At 43.0% G+C, this 18222-nt stretch overlaps 1 protein-coding gene across 2 annotated transcripts; it reads right to left on the bottom strand.

Moving 5' to 3' along the window:
* Positions 1–526: 526 nt before the first annotated feature.
* On the bottom strand, positions 527–11020 carry CNP (2',3'-cyclic nucleotide 3' phosphodiesterase). Of its 2 annotated transcripts, none has more exons than XM_072111681.1 (4): positions 10878–11020; positions 5235–5910; positions 3777–3907; positions 527–2724 (listed from the first exon to the last, which is right to left on the bottom strand). In XM_072111681.1, exons 1-4 carry the CDS (start codon positions 10974–10976, stop codon positions 2266–2268), a joined length of 1365 nt encoding a protein of 454 aa, XP_071967782.1. In that variant the 5' UTR covers positions 10977–11020; the 3' UTR covers positions 527–2265. The 2 variants fall into 2 exon arrangements, with proteins under 2 accessions (XP_071967782.1, XP_071967783.1); XM_072111682.1 differs by lacking the exon at positions 10878–11020 and adding an exon at positions 10778–10801.
* Between the last annotated feature and the right edge of the window lie 7202 nt (positions 11021–18222).

Raw genomic sequence — 18222 nt, 5'->3', positions numbered from 1 at the left:
CTTATGCCATGGGATCCCATTTAATTAAGTAAAGTTTGTCTCATTCCTCAATTGCCCTCATCTTTTGACCTATAGTTCAATAGGATCTAAACTTTGACATGGAAACATACAGGCAACCAAGTAACTTCTATAACTCGCAATCACCAGAAGAACTAGTAACAAGTCCAAGCGTTTTCACGTCTTACACAGCTGATGGGTAACAAGACCAAAAAATTGTATAAAGTTGTATAAAAGTTACAATACATTGGACTGAAGCAATCTATGCAAGTATGTTTAGCCTTGCTGTGTTCCTAAGGCACAAAAATATAGAATTATAGAAGTTGTAGTCAGAACATTATACAAGTGTAAATGGCTAATTGCAATAAATGAAAGTAATACTAAAAAATACCCCTTGTTTCAGCTGGTGTAGAAATGTAAAATATATAAAACTCTCCAACCCAACAGGGTTACAGGTGCATTATGGGGGTGACCATTTTTGGATTTTTTTAAGGACCAGGATTGACAACTCTAGAACATATGTGGGGAGTTTAACAGTTTTGATGTAAAAGTTTTAAATGTAGCAGATTTAATTTTATTAATATTTTACTTCAGGTCAGAAAGTAGTTTCAAGTTAAATCATTTAAAAAATATTGTATGACCTGTGCTAAGGAATAAATACATTACATTGTTGAATGTGAGGCTTATATCTTACCCCAAATCCTCAAAACTTCCAGATAGGGTAATACTTGATAAGACCCCAAAACTACAGATAGTGAGGACATTGAATTCCGAAATCATAGAAGCACATCACCTATATGACATACTGTAGTGTGAGCTGGGGTGGTAGTCATTGATCTATGACAAATACTGGATTTATTACGAACCTTCCATTGTCTATCTGCACCCTGAATTTACACACATTAAATATTGGGGTGCAAGAAAAACTAATTTAATAATACAGATGTATCCTACATCTAAAAAAATTCTAATTCTAAAAAATGAACTGGACTGAAAGAGCGCAGGACATATTTTGGTCCAGTTGGCTTAACCTCGATGGAATTACATCCAACATCCCAGCACAAGGCAATTTGCACTGACTTCCTATATACAACGGGAAAGGCCAAGGATGAATGTTCATTCCCTCATAAAGATTGGCTGCCATCAAAGAGACACAAAATATGTAAGTCTGTCCTCAATGTCAGATAGATGAAGCACATGGATTAAATTAAACGCAAGTGACAGGAAACCTAGTGACTGAAGTTGCGCTATGGATGAAAGATGGATGAACGCTGTCACAACAGGTAAAATTGATGGAAAAAAAATGAATGATAATTTGCCAAAATACTATTATATAAGGACTTTGCAAACTCTTAAATAAGATGTTGAAACTGACAGCCATGAACCAAAAATGAATGTTACAAGGTATTTTTACTTTGACTACCTACCCGACTCAAACACTACTATTTTTTAAATAAAAATATTAAAGTCCATTTCCATTTGTTACAATAGGTCTCCTCTTAGTTTTACTCTTTTCACTTTAGTTTTCATTCTGAAGCTGCATGACCCATTGTGCTACGTCACAGCATGGAGAACTACTACGCCAATATTACACGTAATACAGGATAGTGGTCACTCAGAAGGGATGTCATGTGGTGGCTAACCTAAAGTATGCCCTGCAACAAAAACTTACTAAATGCACTTTGCAGGCTGCAATACTACCTGTAACCAGAGGTCGCGTTAACGCCTGTAGAAGCGTCTATAATGCTTGTGCAGGGAGTATTACTCCTCGAAAAAACTCTCAGATGGATAAATCTGCCTGAGGGTTTTCGCCTCTCTCGGCCATGAGCAGCAGCCGCTTACTCCAGCTCTCTGGTCCAGTAGAAGGTCATATGACTAAAGCGGTGTCATTCAGTATTGGTCGTTGATTCTCCGGTCACATGACCTTGCACACCAGTAGGAGCAGCCCCTCCCGTCCCAATAGTACTACATGTACATGCATACAGTGCCACCAGCAGGATCGAGCTGTTACACTGACAGCCCGATCCTGTCATATGTTAGGGGGCTGATCTGATCAGTCCCCTATCACAGCATGCCCTGACCTCTGTGTGTAGCCTATGTGTAAGTATATATAATAAAGCAAGCTCAGAGACACTCTGATGTGCCGTCACTTCATTTTCACAGGATTTAAATACTTGTTAGTAAAATAAGTGCCACTTTGAAAAGTTAAAAAAAAAAAAAGGTAGAAAATTTGGCATTTGTGAGGATCAACAATGTTGTGATCACCGCTCACATAATTTGACACTGATTAAAAAGACCCTTTTTGCCCCTTAAAGGGACATGGACACCAGGTTTCCCATAGTAACCTGAAAAGATGGATTTCACTTCAATCTTTCTTGCCAGATTCAGCATCCACATACCATTCTCATAGTAAGAGACTTTACCAGCCACTGGTCCTGCCAACTCTCCTAAACTCTCCCATTCCCTCCCCGATTGCTGCAACTTTACAATCTCCAGAAGATCGATACCAGTTTGAACATCTTGTACATCAGCGGCAGTGCCCAGAGTGATATGGGCACGACTTCCCCTGGGAAAGGTATCCTTGGGCATCACTTCTTTCTCTGCATCTGGAGGCCATATTAGAAGCTGGTCTGATGTCAGTTCTACTTGTGCCCCAACGGTTCTGGGGGTGGCGAACAAAGCGGAGATGTGTAGGGTGTACCCCCTGGAGTAAGCCTTCTTTACAGCCTTTAAAAGGTAAAGAAAAAGAGACAGTGGCCTGAGTAAAATCCAAAACCAGATAAAATCATACAATTTCACACTAGCATCTAAAAATCCTCACCCACACATATAAGATATCGGTCAGATGGAAGTCTGTCTCTTCTGATTCCATCAAACACATGCACGGTCAGCCAATTTACATCTGATGTGTATGGCCTTAAAGGAATTCTCCAGCATTATTATAATAATGATTAATATCTGATCAGTGGCAATCCATCACTTGGATCACTCCCCATTAATCCACTGATCTTGGGAAAGACCCAAAAAGGGAAAATTAATGTTCAAAGCAGGGATGAAACTAAACTTTCTGTTGCCTGAAGCGAGCTATAGATTGAACCCCCTCTATTTTTAAGTGTCTCTTCACCTTGTAGCAGGTGACTGTGCCCTGATGCAGTCCCCCATATTGCTGCAGTTGCTGCTGCCTAAGGCAAGAGGCTCGACTTGCCTCATGGCAACCCTTGGTTCAAAGTAAAAAGAGCCACAATTTTGTAGCACATGATAGCTAACTGGGGCTGAAATTTACACCAGTTACTGGCTTATTTAGACTTTATTTCTGGTGCATAGGCCCTCCCCAAAAGGTTGCCAGAATTTTCACATCTAATGCCAGAGGAAGAATAGATTAAAGACCACAAATGGCTATTTTAGTTAATTTTAAGAAGTCTCAGCTTTAAGACAATGAGCTGGGTTTATCATACATTAGACAGAAATCTTCTGCTGGCTTATTAGTTGCATTTATTAGGCTATGAAAATTACCAGTGGATGTTACATCAATAGCTGTAAGTGATTAGGTGGCAATATATTTACAGTTCTGACCATACGCAGCAAGTTGCAGCAGGGCTGAATAAATGTTGCATTTCTATTTCAGGATTGTAGCTGGACATGAAGCACTAGTGTGCGAGATCTCTACACTGAACACAACAAAGCCCCCAGTGACCACTGTAGCAGAGGGAGGGGTTGTGCCGTGTTCATCGAAAAGATCTCTTATCACTTATGTTACTTCTGGTAAAATAACCACTCACCTCTTGTTGTGCATATTCTTCGGATCCTAAAACCTTCCCGTAATCACAGAATTTGGTAGTACAATGAAGAATGTTGGGAGATTTGGCAAAATACTTCAAAAGATCCAATTTCTGTTTCTCTTCGCAGCCATCTGAGGGAGAAAAGTGTGTAACATAAGGAAGGATCACGTCTCATCCTGAAATGTAATGGGTCATTTCCTCAAATACAAAGGTTATAGTCATAGGAACAACTCTCTGGACCTCATTACTATCAGAGCAGAGGTCATCACTTCTACAGGTCCATTAGTTAAAGGAAATCTACCGTCAAAATCCATCATGATAAACCAGGGACACTTACTGATAGATCCAGTCACTGTGACTGTGGTAATCTTATTGTATCGAATAACCATGGCCTCCTTCCTTTTAAAATTAACTTTTAACATTATGCTAATAAGCCTGAGGGGCTACTGTAGCACATTGGCACATGCACAGTATCATAGTATATAAGGCTGGAAAAAAGTCCAACCTTTAAGAACATTGTAATAAATGGTCAGCAAAATCCCCATATACTGCCATACTGTGGTAGGATATGGTACGATCAATCAGACAACCTAGGGTGAAATTACCCTAGGGGCTCTGAAAAATGGTAATAAAAAAAAAAAGTTAAAACAATAAATAAAAAAATTCCATAAAAATTCAAATCACCCCCCCTTCCCTAGAACCGATATAAAAATGAACAGTATAAAACATAAACATGCTAGGTATCGCTGCGTCCCAAAATTTTCAATCTATCAAAATATAATAACGGCATATAACCCCGTAACAGAAAACAGCACCTAAAGTCGATAATGCCACTCTTTTACCATTTTGCAAAAAAGTGATCAAAAGGCCGTACACTGAAGTATGAAAAAGTTATTAGCGTCAGAAAATGTCAAATTTTTATTTTCTAAAGGAGGTTTTAATTTTTTGTAAATGTATGAAACCATTAGAAAACTATACAAAGTTAGTATCCCTGTGATCGCACAACCCAAAGAAAACAATAGACATGTCATTTTGGGTGCACGGTAAAACCGTAAAAACCAAGCCCACACGAAAATGCCGCAATGAAGTGCAATTTGTTGGACCTAAACAGCTGTTATGGTCATGAATTAGGCAGAATATAATTCTAACATTTTAATGTATTGATAGATTTTTGTCTTGTTTCCAACCTATAATATGTATATAAGTAGATACAATACTTAGAGTAGCAGTAGGTTCATGAAACACAAACATTGCTCCATGTTGAAGGGTCTAAACAATGAGGACGATATTACTCCTGCTGGGTCATAATTCCACACAAAAATCATGTCGTAGATAATCCATGAACTATAGACGGCAATGGTATGGAGATCTACAATGACTACTACACCTCTTCTTCATTTTTCACCATAGCTGAATACATCAGAAGAAGACTAAAGCAATAACTAGAGTAATACATACATGGTTGCAGCCGCTTCTTGAAGGCCTTGATGTTCCCCAGTTGCTCCAGGAATTCATGGCTTGTTTTTCTCAGATAATCCTGATCCCGCTTTGCCAGGAACCATCCAAAGTACAGAGGAAGCAGCTCCTTCTCTAGTGTGGGCCTTAGGTTCTTGAGTTCCTCCAACGATAGCTTCCAATGGTTCCGATCTTTCAACTGAGCGCAGTCCAGTCTCCATGGTGTCTTAGGCTCCAGGATAGTAACCACAAAATGATAGGTGTTGGCCATATCAAACAGCTTATCGAGTCGTTCCCGGTCATGGTGCGTATCATCCAGGATGACCAAATTAGCTTCACGTTTCTCAAAGCAAGTTGTCAACTCGGCATCAAGTTTAGTGTAATTTTCTTCACCAGAGCTTCTGACCGCCGGCTTGATTTCATGTAGGTCAGCAGAGATCAGGCGAGAGTTATCTTTGTATTTCTGTTCAATATCTTTTGCTAGGGTAGATTTCCCACTTCCAGGGAGCCCCCTCAATAGGACTAATATTCTGGAATCTCTGACTGTAGCCACTGTGTGGTCATCCACTAGAAGTGGGGGCTTTGGGCCTTCAGGATGATCTTTTGAGGCTTGGGAGGACATCCTGCAATGGAGAACCTTGGATGTTCCTGGCTTCAACCTATTCAAAACAGATCCAACCTGAGGGAAACAGAATAGCGTAAGATTGTTGTAAGACTCTGACAACTATATGAATATCAATACGTATTCTATATTTGGAGACAGAGGAATGTTATCAGTCCCACGAAGTAAAGTGTCTATTGTTCAGCCTGGTGACCCAACCACCAGCAACCCCTATAAACAGAACCTAAGTGGAGACAATAGTCAATACCATTCACAGCTACCCACTGACATCTCCACTCAGACCAACAGGCTGCCCATTGTACAGAGAATTAACACTTTGTCTCCTGTTAAGATGATGAGGAGGGACCCAAGTCTATCAGGAGACTAATCCCCAAATTATGACTGGACAATGACAAAAAGTGGACTTTCCTGTTAATTTGAACTCTGTGACTTCAGATTGTGTAATAGACAGGAAAAATAGATTGGGAGCTGGTCCTACCAGGACCAGGACTGGTGGCATCATATTGTATAATCTCTAACTACAGCACATACTATCGGGGGCACCTTCCTAATAGGGGACCTTCTGTGGTCTTCCTTCTGATATAGACACATCCAGTACAGTCATGAGCACAAATACACTTCCATACAAAGGCATTAGGAGCATTTAGCTCTCACCTCTTCTTATATAGAGGAACAATAGGTACCACTGGGATACTCAAAAACACGGACAGCACTTCTCTCCTAACACAATATTAGGAGCAAGTACCGCTCCCCTTATTAGATGACAGTTCCCGAAAACACAGGTATAATCATATGTATACTAGCAGTACAGTATGCACCTAATACCCAGACATCATGGCATGTGCCAGTCTACTCCTAATACACAAACACCAGGGCATGTGCCAGTCTACTCCTAATACACAGACACCAGGGCATGTGCCAGTCTACTCCTAATACACAGACACCAGGGCATGTGCCAGTCTACTCCTAATACACAGACACCAGGGCATGTGCCAGTCTACTCCTAATACACAGACACCAGGGCATGTGCCAGTCTACTCCTAATACACAGACACCGGGGCATGTGCCAGTCTACTCCTAATACACAGACACCAGGGAATGTGCCAGTCTACTCCTGATACACAGACACCGGGGTATGTGCCAGTCTACTCCTAATACACAGACACCGGGGCATGTGCCAGTCTACTCCTGATACACACACAAACCGGGGCATGTGCCAGTCTACTCCTGATACACAGACAGCGGGGCATGTGCCAGTCTACTCCTGATACACAGACATCGGGGCATGTGCCAGTCTACTCCTGATACACAGACACCAAGGCATGTGCCAGTCTACTCCTAATACACAGACACCAGGGCATGTGCCAGTCTACTCCTAATACACAGACACCAGGACATGTGCCAGTCTACTCCTAATACACAGACATCGGGGCATGTGCCAGTCTACTCCTAATACACAGACATCGGGGCATGTGCCAGTCTACTCCTAATACACAGACACCAGGGCATGTGCCAGTCTACTCCTGATACACAGACATCGGGGCATGTGCCAGTCTACTCCTGATACACAGACACCAGGGAATGTGCCAGTCTACTCCTGATACACAGACATCGGGGCATGTGCCAGTCTGCTCCTGATTCACAGACAGCGGGGCATGTGACAGTCTACTCCTGATACACAGACACCGGGGCATGTGCCAGTCTACTCGTGATACACAGACACCGGGGCATGTGCCAGTCTACTCCTGATACACAGACACCGGGGCATGTGCCAGTCTACTCCTAATACACAGACACCAGGGTATATGCCAGTCTACTCCTAATACACAGACACCAGTCTACTCCTAGTACACAAACACCAGGGCATGTGCCAGTCTACTCCTAATACACACACATCAGGGCATGTGCCAGTCTACTCCTAATACACAGACATCGGGGCATGTGCCAGTCTATTCCTGATACACAGACACCGGGGCATGTGCCCGTCTACTCCTGATACACAGACACATGGGCATGTGCCAGTCTACTCCTAATACACAGACACCAGGGCATGTGCCAGTCTACTCCTAATACACAGACACCGGGGCATGTGCCAGTCTACTCCTGATACACAGACACCGGGGCATGTGCCAGTCTACTCCTGATACACACACAAACCGGGGCATGTGCCAGTCTACTCCTGATACACAGACACCGGGGCATGTGACAGTCTACTCCTGATACACAGACACCGGGGCATGTGCCAGTCTACTCCTGATACACAGACACCGGGGCATGTGCCAGTCTACTCCTAATACACAGACACCAGGTTATGTGCCATACTACTCCTAATACACAGACACCAGGGCATGTGCCAGTCTACTCCAAATACACAGACACCAGTCTACTCCTAGTACACAAACACCAGGGCATGTGCCAGTCTACTCCTAATACACAGACATCAGGGCATGTGCCAGTCTACTCCTAATACACAGACATCGGGGCATGTGCCAGTCTACTCCTAATACACAGACATCGGGGCATGTGCCAGTCTATTCCTGATACACAGACACCAGGGCATGTGCCAGTCTACTCCTGATACACAGACACCAGGGCATGTGCCAGTCTACTCCTAATACACAGACACATGGGCATGTGCCAGTCTACTCCTAATACACAGACACCGGGGCATGTGCCAGTCTACTCCTGATACACAGACACCGGGGCATGTGCCAGTCTACTCCTGATACACAGACACCGGGGCATGTGCCCGTCTACTCCTGATACACAGACATCAGGGCATGTGCCAGTCTACTCCTGATACACACACAAACCGGGGCATGTGCCAGTCTACTCCTAATACACAGACACCAGGGAATGTGCCAGTCTACTCCTGATACACAGACACCGGGGTATGTGCCAGTCTACTCCTAATACACAGACACCGGGGCATGTGCCAGTCTACTCCTGATACACACACAAACCGGGGCATGTGCCAGTCTGCTCCTGATTCACAGACAGCGGGGCATGTGACAGTCTACTCCTGATACACAGACACCGGGGCATGTGCCAGTCTACTCGTGATACACAGACACCGGGGCATGTGCCAGTCTACTCCTGATACACAGACACCGGGGCATGTGCCAGTCTACTCCTAATACACAGACACCAGGGTATATGCCAGTCTACTCCTAATACACAGACACCAGTCTACTCCTAGTACACAAACACCAGGGCATGTGCCAGTCTACTCCTAATACACACACATCAGGGCATGTGCCAGTCTACTCCTAATACACAGACATCGGGGCATGTGCCAGTCTATTCCTGATACACAGACACCGGGGCATGTGCCCGTCTACTCCTGATACACAGACACATGGGCATGTGCCAGTCTACTCCTAATACACAGACACCAGGGCATGTGCCAGTCTACTCCTAATACACAGACACCGGGGCATGTGCCAGTCTACTCCTGATACACAGACACCGGGGCATGTGCCAGTCTACTCCTGATACACACACAAACCGGGGCATGTGCCAGTCTACTCCTGATACACAGACACTGGGGCATGTGACAGTCTACTCCTGATACACAGACACCGGGGCATGTGCCAGTCTACTCCTGATACACAGACACCGGGGCATGTGCCAGTCTACTCCTGATACACAGACACCGGGGCATGTGCCAGTCTACTCCTAATACACAGACACCAGGGTATATGCCAGTCTACTCCTAATACACAGACACCAGGTTATGTGCCATACTACTCCTAATACACAGACACCAGGGCATGTGCCAGTCTACTCCAAATACACAGACACCAGTCTACTCCTAGTACACAAACACCAGGGCATGTGCCAGTCTACTCCTAATACACAGACACCGGGGCATGTGCCAGTCTACTCCTGATACACAGACACCGGGGCATGTGCCAGTCTACTCCTGATACACACACAAACCGGGGCATGTGCCAGTCTACTCCTGATACACACACAAACCGGGGCATGTGCCAGTCTACTCCTGATACACAGACACCGGGGCATGTGACAGTCTACTCCTGATACACAGACACCGGGGCATGTGCCAGTCTACTCCTGATACACAGACACCGGGGCATGTGCCAGTCTACTCCTGATACACAGACACCGGGGCATGTGCCAGTCTACTCCTAATACACAGACACCAGGGTATATGCCAGTCTACTCCTAATACACAGACACCAGGTTATGTGCCATACTACTCCTAATACACAGACACCAGGGCATGTGCCAGTCTACTCCAAATACACAGACACCAGTCTACTCCTAGTACACAAACACCAGGGCATGTGCCAGTCTACTCCTAATACACAGACATCAGGGCATGTGCCAGTCTACTCCTAATACACAGACATCGGGGCATGTGCCAGTCTACTCCTAATACACAGACATCGGGGCATGTGCCAGTCTACTCCTGATACACAGACACCAGGGCATGTGCCAGTCTACTCCTGATACACAGACACCAGGGCATGTGCCAGTCTACTCCTGATACACAGACACCAGGGCATGTGCCAGTCTACTCCTAATACACAGACACATGGGCATGTGCCAGTCTACTCCTAATACACAGACACCGGGGCATGTGCCAGTCTACTCCTGATACACAGACACCGGGGCATGTGCCAGTCTACTCCTGATACACAGACACCGGGGCATGTGCCAGTCTACTCCTAATACACAGACACCGGGGCATGTGCCCGTCTACTCCTGATACACAGACATCAGGGCATGTGCCAGTCTACTCCTGATACACAGACACCGGGGCATGTGCCAGTCTACTCCTGATACACAGACACCGGGGCATGTGCCAGTCTACTTCTAATACACAGACACCGGAGCATGTGCCAGTCTACTCCTAATACTTCAGCGTCCGTCTACAGTCACACGATCCAGCACACACCAGCTGCCTTCCCCTGTATTATTGCCGCCTCTTCCTCCTATGACGCGCGTTATGTGCGGAGCAGCCGCCTGCCCGGGCACCCCTGGGGCACAGCTCCTACCTTCCTGCCCCCGGTCAGCGGCCTCAGCGGGTGTTGAAGTCCAAATGATGGGCACAACAAGTGTTGCCCAGAGAAGAGCAGACGGTGGCGGCCACACATGTTCCCTGCCCCTTCCCTCCTGTATGCCCCGCCCCTGCCAGCATCTATCTCCTCCCCCTCTACCCGCGCATACACCGGGCATTGTACTGGGACACAACGTCCTGCTTGTGCGGGGCACAGAGGGCAGGAGCCTGGGCACTGTGTATAGTAACCACCAACATCATATTACATAATGCTGGGCATTGTATAAATACATACAGCCATCATATACATGCCCTAAAATTATACTAAATGTAACTATAATTCCCAAATGTCATACTAAATAACTAGTGGGCCTTAATGGGGAGAATAAGAAGGGATAACAATCTGTTAGTTGGGGGTCCACTGCTGGGACAGAACCAATCACCGCTGAGCTCGTAGTATTAAATGGAGCCCCTGCTAAGAACGGGACCCCTGTTTGACCCCAGTAGTGGTTGTCCCTATGCTGTGGTTATATGTAGTTATTTTTATTCTTATTTCTTTCCCCTAATTAAAATTAATTTTGTATAGGGGTATTATTTTTCTTACTTCTATATTGCAGGTTATGATACACTGAGAGATGCCTCATGGGATAGTGGGTGTCTGATTGGATGAGAGAGAGCGCTGTGATCAGCATTGACTTTGGGTTCTAATGGGTTAAACAACCTTCACTGGATCTCCCTCTGATCTGCATTCTCACGAGATGTAAAAACATGGCAGCCTAGCCTAAGGCCTCGAAGTGACGGCCGCTTTGTCCTTATTTGACATGAGACTTATGGGTACATAAGGAGGCATCTGTGGCAAGTCAGGTAGTATGCCTGGGGGCAAGACTGAGGCACTTAAAGGGAACCTGTCACAGGAGACCCATTTTTAGCACTCCCCCAGTCCCCACAGCGCATAGTACATAAACTGCCAAAGTGTTTTTGTATTAAAAATTGGTTTTACTGAAAAAAAGATATGTTATATTGTACCTCTCATTAGCATCTGCTGTGTGACTAGGCAGTTGCCAACTGGGAGTGGCTGGAAAGGAGCAGTTCCCCCCCACCTTTGGGAAACAGCTTCTCCATGTGACCTTTTCAAATATATGAAAACACCCATCATTGGGCTTAGCGACGCCCCCTGCTCCTCTACAGCCAATTCCGAGTGTTGGGAGTTATTCATATATTTGAAAAGGTCACTTGTTTCCCAAGGGTGGGGGGGAAACTGCTCCTTTCCAGCCCCTCCCAATTGGCAACTGCCAGGTTCCACAGCAGATGCTAATGAAAGGTACAATATAACATATCTTTTTTTCTGTAAAACCTATTTTTTATACAAAAACACTTTGGCAGTGTATGTTTTATGCTCTGTGGGGACTGGGGGAGTGCTAAAAATGGGTCTCCTGGTGACAGGTTCCCTTTAAAGGAAATCTACCATCAACATCAGGCATGATAAACAAGGGGCACTTACTCATAAATCCAGGCACTGTGACTGCATTAATATTTCTTGTTGACCTTCTAAAATCAACTTTTAAAATGATGTGCGTCTCCAGATCCCCTCCGTGCTGTAACTTCACAAGCTGGTACAATGAGCAGAACATGTCTCTCCCCTTCTCTCTCCCTCCTTCCTCTGCCTGCATAAGCTAGCAGCAGCAGGAAGTGCGGGGGAAGGGGAGACCTGCTCTGCTCATTGTAACAGCCTGTGAACAGGGCCCTTCAGACTCAGTACCCCAACTTAGTTCTCCTAGTTTATCAGGATGGATTTTTATGGTAGGTTTCCTTTAAAGCTTTTTTAGCTCTTTTACTGAACTAAGTATGAACTGTCATTGGCTGCAGCAGTGATCTGCGGGAAAGGAGTGTCAGGAAGAGATAACTGGGGAAACTTTCGCTTTTTTTTTTTTTTTTTTTTTTTTGTATAAATCTTTTTATTGTTTTTCAAATAAAGTTAACAAAAGACAAAAAACGAAGATACATATGTGCATACTAATATTAACCATCTGTTATAGATCTGTATGAAGTGCAAGATTTACTTAATATTATGCTAAGGGTATTATGGCATTATTAAGTACCTACAATCTGTGCATATCTGCAGCATATGTAAAACCTTGAAACCATCTTAAACCTGATGGTACGAGAACATATTAAAATAAATAAATAAAATAAGCATTTACATTAGTCTCTTTTAACGTTAACATTCCCACTCACAGTGTCAACCAGTTTGCATACTCTACTTTTCCTTCCTATTGATCTATCTAATGAAGAGAATAACTTATTGAGGTACTATATAAGATATTTCTTTTAAAGGGGAGTTATGAGTATCTAAAGTTCTTCCAGGGTGCCCACAATTTGGTAAATGCATTATGGTTTCTCAATTCCCAACTGGCTAGTTCTTCCATGCGGTATATGTGATCTATTCGATCTAACCACTCCTTTATGCTTGGAGGTTCTTTTTGTAGCCATTTGGGAGGTATCACTAGTTTCGCTACTTGCACTAGAAGTGTGGGGAGATCCTTCTTTGAAGGTTTCCATGAGGAGGATGGGAGCCATAGAAGCACCGATTCTGGGCTGAGTGTTAATGTTTTCCCAGTTATCTGATTTATGTGTGATTGGACATTAGTCCAAAATAGACGCAATTTCGGACATCTCCAGAAGATGTGTGCTAGTGTTCCCCCATTGTTACCACACCTCCAACAAGTGTCTATGGGTATTAGTTTTTTCTGCATGAGAGTTGTGGGTGTGTTATACCATCTAGTCATCAACTTATATGAGTTTTCCTGAATTCTAATACATTTTGAGAAGCCATGTGACCTCTGATGGATTAGTTTTACCTGGTCTGTTGATAGTGATATATTTAAGTCTGATTCCCAGTTTCTTATGTATGCCGGGGTTACTAGGTTGTTTGTTGATAGGATATAATTATATAATAGAGAGATTGCCCCTTTTGGTAAGGAGTCTTTCAGCAGCCATTTTTCCAACCAAGTACAATCGAGCAATACTGGATGCATCTTACGTAAAGTTAGTTGGTTACTTCTGAGTTCTTCTCTATGTAGAAAATTGGTTGAGAGGTGATTCCCCAGTTCGTTTTTAATTATATCTTCTAGTGGTGATTTGTGGAATTGTTTAAGGGTGGTGTTGTCTAAACATTGCCAAATACTGGAGCTGTTCTTAACTTCTTTTGGTCTTAGTAGAATTGGTATTAGATTGCTCGGCATCATTGGTGATGGGAAGCTTAGCAATCGTTTTTCTGTCATTAGTGATGTGATAGTGTTTATCATTCCTTTTGTGACTGGGTTATCACATTTTTCTATTGTTCTAATGTTCCATAGTTGAGCTTTGTGTTTTTCTGATAGAATACTTTTTTCCATCAATGTGCTTAGATTATTAAGTGTGCTATTATGCAATTGGACCCATCTTTTGAGGTGAATAGCTCTGAAATAGTTATATATATCTGGAAGTCCAAACCCCCCGGATGACTTTTTAAGTCTCAGCCTATCGTATGCTAATCTAGATTTTTTCGCCCTCCAAAGAAAGGTTGAGAATAGTAGTTTGATATTATGGAAAAATGACTTGGGCACGTTAATCGGTAGGGTTTGTATCAAGTATAACAGCTTAGGCATGATAAATGTATTGAGAAGATTTTTTCTTCCCATCCAGGATACATACGGAAGAGTTAAGCCCTTTAGTGTGTTTGATATTTGGGATAGCATAGGTAAATAGTTTTCTTTATAAAGGGAGGTGTACGTATTAGTCAAGTAAATCCCTAGATATTTAATTTTGGAAGGTTGCCACTTGAACGGGTAGGCCGTTTTTAGATGCTCTATTATTGTCTGTGGGAGGGAGATATTCAACGCTTCCGACTTTGTCAAATTTACTTTAAAGTTTGAGAGAGAACCAAACTCATGGAATAGTTCTATAATATGTGGGAAAGCTTTGGATGGATTTGTTAGGAATAATAAAAGATCGTCTGCAAAAGCTGCATTAAGATGAGTCTCTTTACCTATTTTCAGACCCTCTATGTTAGGGTTTAGTCTAATGGCCTGAAGCAAAGTCTCCATGACCAAAATAAATAAGGTTGGGGATAGGGGGCAGCCTTGTCGTGTTCCATTTGCTATTACAAAAGGCTTGGATAGATATCCATTAGTTCTAATGCGCGCACTAGGTCGGTGATACAATGTCATAATCGCGGATATAAATTGGGATGGAATTCCAAAGCCAGACAGGGTGGCCGTCAAAAAAGTCCAGTCCACCCTGTCAAATGCTTTTTCCGCATCCGTACCTAAGAGGACCAGGGGAATTTGTTTGTACTTAGCATAATATATAGCTTGGATTGCTCTAGCCGAATTATGATTTCCCTCTCTACCTTGTACAAACCCTGTTTGCTCTGGGTTGATCAGTCCCGGAATATGTGGGCTTAATCTCCTCGCCAATAATTTCGCCCAGATCTTAACATCTACGTTAAGTAGAGATATAGGCCTATAACTTCCACACCTCTCTAAGTCTTTCCCCGGTTTGGGTAGTATGGTAATATTGGCTATTAAAGCTTGTTGGGGTAGGACGCCTCCAGTTAGTAATGCATTGCACCATTCAACCATATGTGGGAGTAAAACTTTTGAGAATGTCTTGTAGTAACCTGATGGCAGGCCATCTGGGCCTGGGCTTTTACCCGCGGGGAGGGATTTGATAATGTCTGACAATTCTTTATTGGTTATTGGATTTAGTAATGCCTTTTGTGCTGTGGCATCTAAGGTAGGAAGAGACAATTTATCTAAGAATTGTTTTATGTGTTGTTCGGTATTAAGTAAAACACCCTGATTGAGTTTTTTAATGTTATAAAGGTCTGAGTAAAATGCTCTGAAAGCTTCTGCTATGTCTGGTGTTTTGGTGACTTTGTTATTCTTGGAATTAATAATACTTGGAATATGTGCGGATTCCCTCTCTTTTTTCAATAAGTGTGACATAAGCTTATTGCCCTTGTCTCCATGGGCATAGTATTTGAATTTTGAATATTGGTATTGTTTGGCTGACTTAATATTAAGATGGTCTAGTACTTCATTCCTCATCCTCTCTAGTTGTTCCTGATGAGCTAACCTTTTTGATTGTTTATTTAGGGTTTCTATATTTGAAATTTTTAATAGTAAGTCATTTAATTTGGCGGTGCTTATCTTTTTAAGTCTGGCTCCTAGCTCTCTTAATTCCCCTCCTATAACGCCCTTATGTGTTTCCCAATTAATGGTATGTGAAGTGTCAGATATATTATTTTCAGTGAAGAAAGTAGCGATTCTCTTGCTGAATCTATCTACTGTTTCTGGCGAGTCTAGGAGTGTTTCATTGAGGCGCCATGTATATGAGTTGTAAGATGTTTCTCTTAAAAAGAAAGATGTTGATACTGGGGCATGATCTGATAATGTCTGTGGGCCTATGCTAGCTGATTTGATCGCTTCGATATATGAAGCCGAGCAGAATATATAGTCAAGTCTTTGGTAAGATCGATGCACTGCTGAAAAGTGTGAGTAATCTCTCGTGTTCGGGTTTAGCGTTCTCCAAGTATCCACTAGATCTTCATTTTTCAGAGCTTTGTGTGCTATACTTAGGGACTTTTGCGAGTGTGAAGATGTGCCTGTAGAACTGTCTAAGGCTGGTTGTAGAGCTAAATTTAAATCGCCTCCTATAATTCTAATGCCCTCAGCTAAATCATGAATTTTGCTTAACAGACCTCTCAGCCAAACAGACTGTCCCTTATTGGGAGCATACAATGATACCAGCGTTATAGGGGTGGAGCCAATTTTACCTTTGACTAATACGCATCTGCCTTCAGGATCTGCCCATGTAAGTGAATGCGTGAAGGGTATTTTTTTGGAGATAAGAATACTGACTCCTCTTGCTGCCTTAACATACGTGCTATGGTAGCAATGATTAAAGCTAAATTTAGGAAACTTTGGTGATAATCCATGTTTAAAATGTGTCTCTTGTAAGAAACATATGTCTGACCGTGACTGTTTTAGCAAGGTCAGAATCTGGGCTCTTTTTCTCGGTATGTTTATACCCCTGACATTAAACGAGGTCACTTTTATAGTACTCATTAGTCTGGCTCATTTTGTAATGTTAAGCAAGATTCACTTAGTTGTTCTGTGAGTGAGATTACAATTAAAACAAAAAAACAAAACATGGTAACAGTTAGAATATTAACTCTTTGTACTTCCACTGATGTAATTTTATAAGAGAGTACATAATGAACTGATATTTGGAGTTTGTTCCATCTATGTTCATATAATGACTCTATAACCATATAACACCTCATGTTGCTTCAAGATGTGTGTATATAATGGTAAAGGTGTTTAGCTCAGCCCTTAAGGACTATGTATGTTCGTGTATTAGTGAGGTGTATGTTAGGTCTGTGGGGGGAGGTGTGTGTCCTGATCGGAATTACAGACACATATCCACCTATATGGATGGTGAGTTTACCCAAGAAGTGGGTATTTTGGAGGCTCATATCAATTTTACTTACTTTTATTGATATGATTTAATGGGGAGGGGGGGTTTGGGTAGTCTATCAGTATAACTTTGTGTAGGAGTTGAAAGCTTCCTTGGTGTGAAGTGGCATGCTTTCTGTTAAAATATGAATATGAATATGTGATGTTTCTGAAATACTCATAGGATATTGTTGCACATCAAAAATCAGTAACATTGCTTATCTTATTAATGAAAGAGAAAGTCTCGCATGGTTGTAAGGGGATCAGCTCACTTGCCCTTCCTGGACCTGGGAGACTTGTTCTTCGTGACCGTTGACCATGCTTCAATCACTGGCAAGTTAGGGAAGTCCAGGTGCTGTTCAGTTACCGGCATCCAGGATGAAATTTCCAATGGTTGTATGTCCAGAATGTCCCAGACTTTCTGCAGATCCGCTGGAACTTTCACTGTGCATCTTCTTCCTTGCTTGATGAAGCTCAGACCAAATGGAAATAACCATCTAAACATTATTCTTTGGTTCTTCAAATAATCTGTTAAAGGTTTCAGCAGCCTCCTCTTGTATAGTGTGGATGGGGCTAAATCCTGGAAAAGAGCTATGCTGGTATCATTGTATTCAATCTCCTTAGCTTCTCTCGCTGCTTTTAGTATTTCTGCCGTGTCTCTATAACTAAGGAGACCACAAATGACGTCCCTGGGAGGCTCATCTGGCTTCGGTGTAGGCCTTAGGGATCTATGGATCCTCTCAATAGTAATGCGTTGGGCCTTTTCTTCATTTAGCAGTTTTGTGAAGATCATTAACGCTGTTTCTGACAGCTTTTCATGGGGTATAGTCTCTGGCAAGCCTT

Source organism: Engystomops pustulosus, chromosome 6 (assembly GCF_040894005.1).
Source record: "Engystomops pustulosus chromosome 6, aEngPut4.maternal, whole genome shotgun sequence".
Lineage (NCBI taxonomy): Eukaryota > Metazoa > Chordata > Amphibia > Anura > Leptodactylidae > Engystomops > Engystomops pustulosus.
This window is presented reverse-complemented; position numbering and strand designations above follow the sequence as displayed.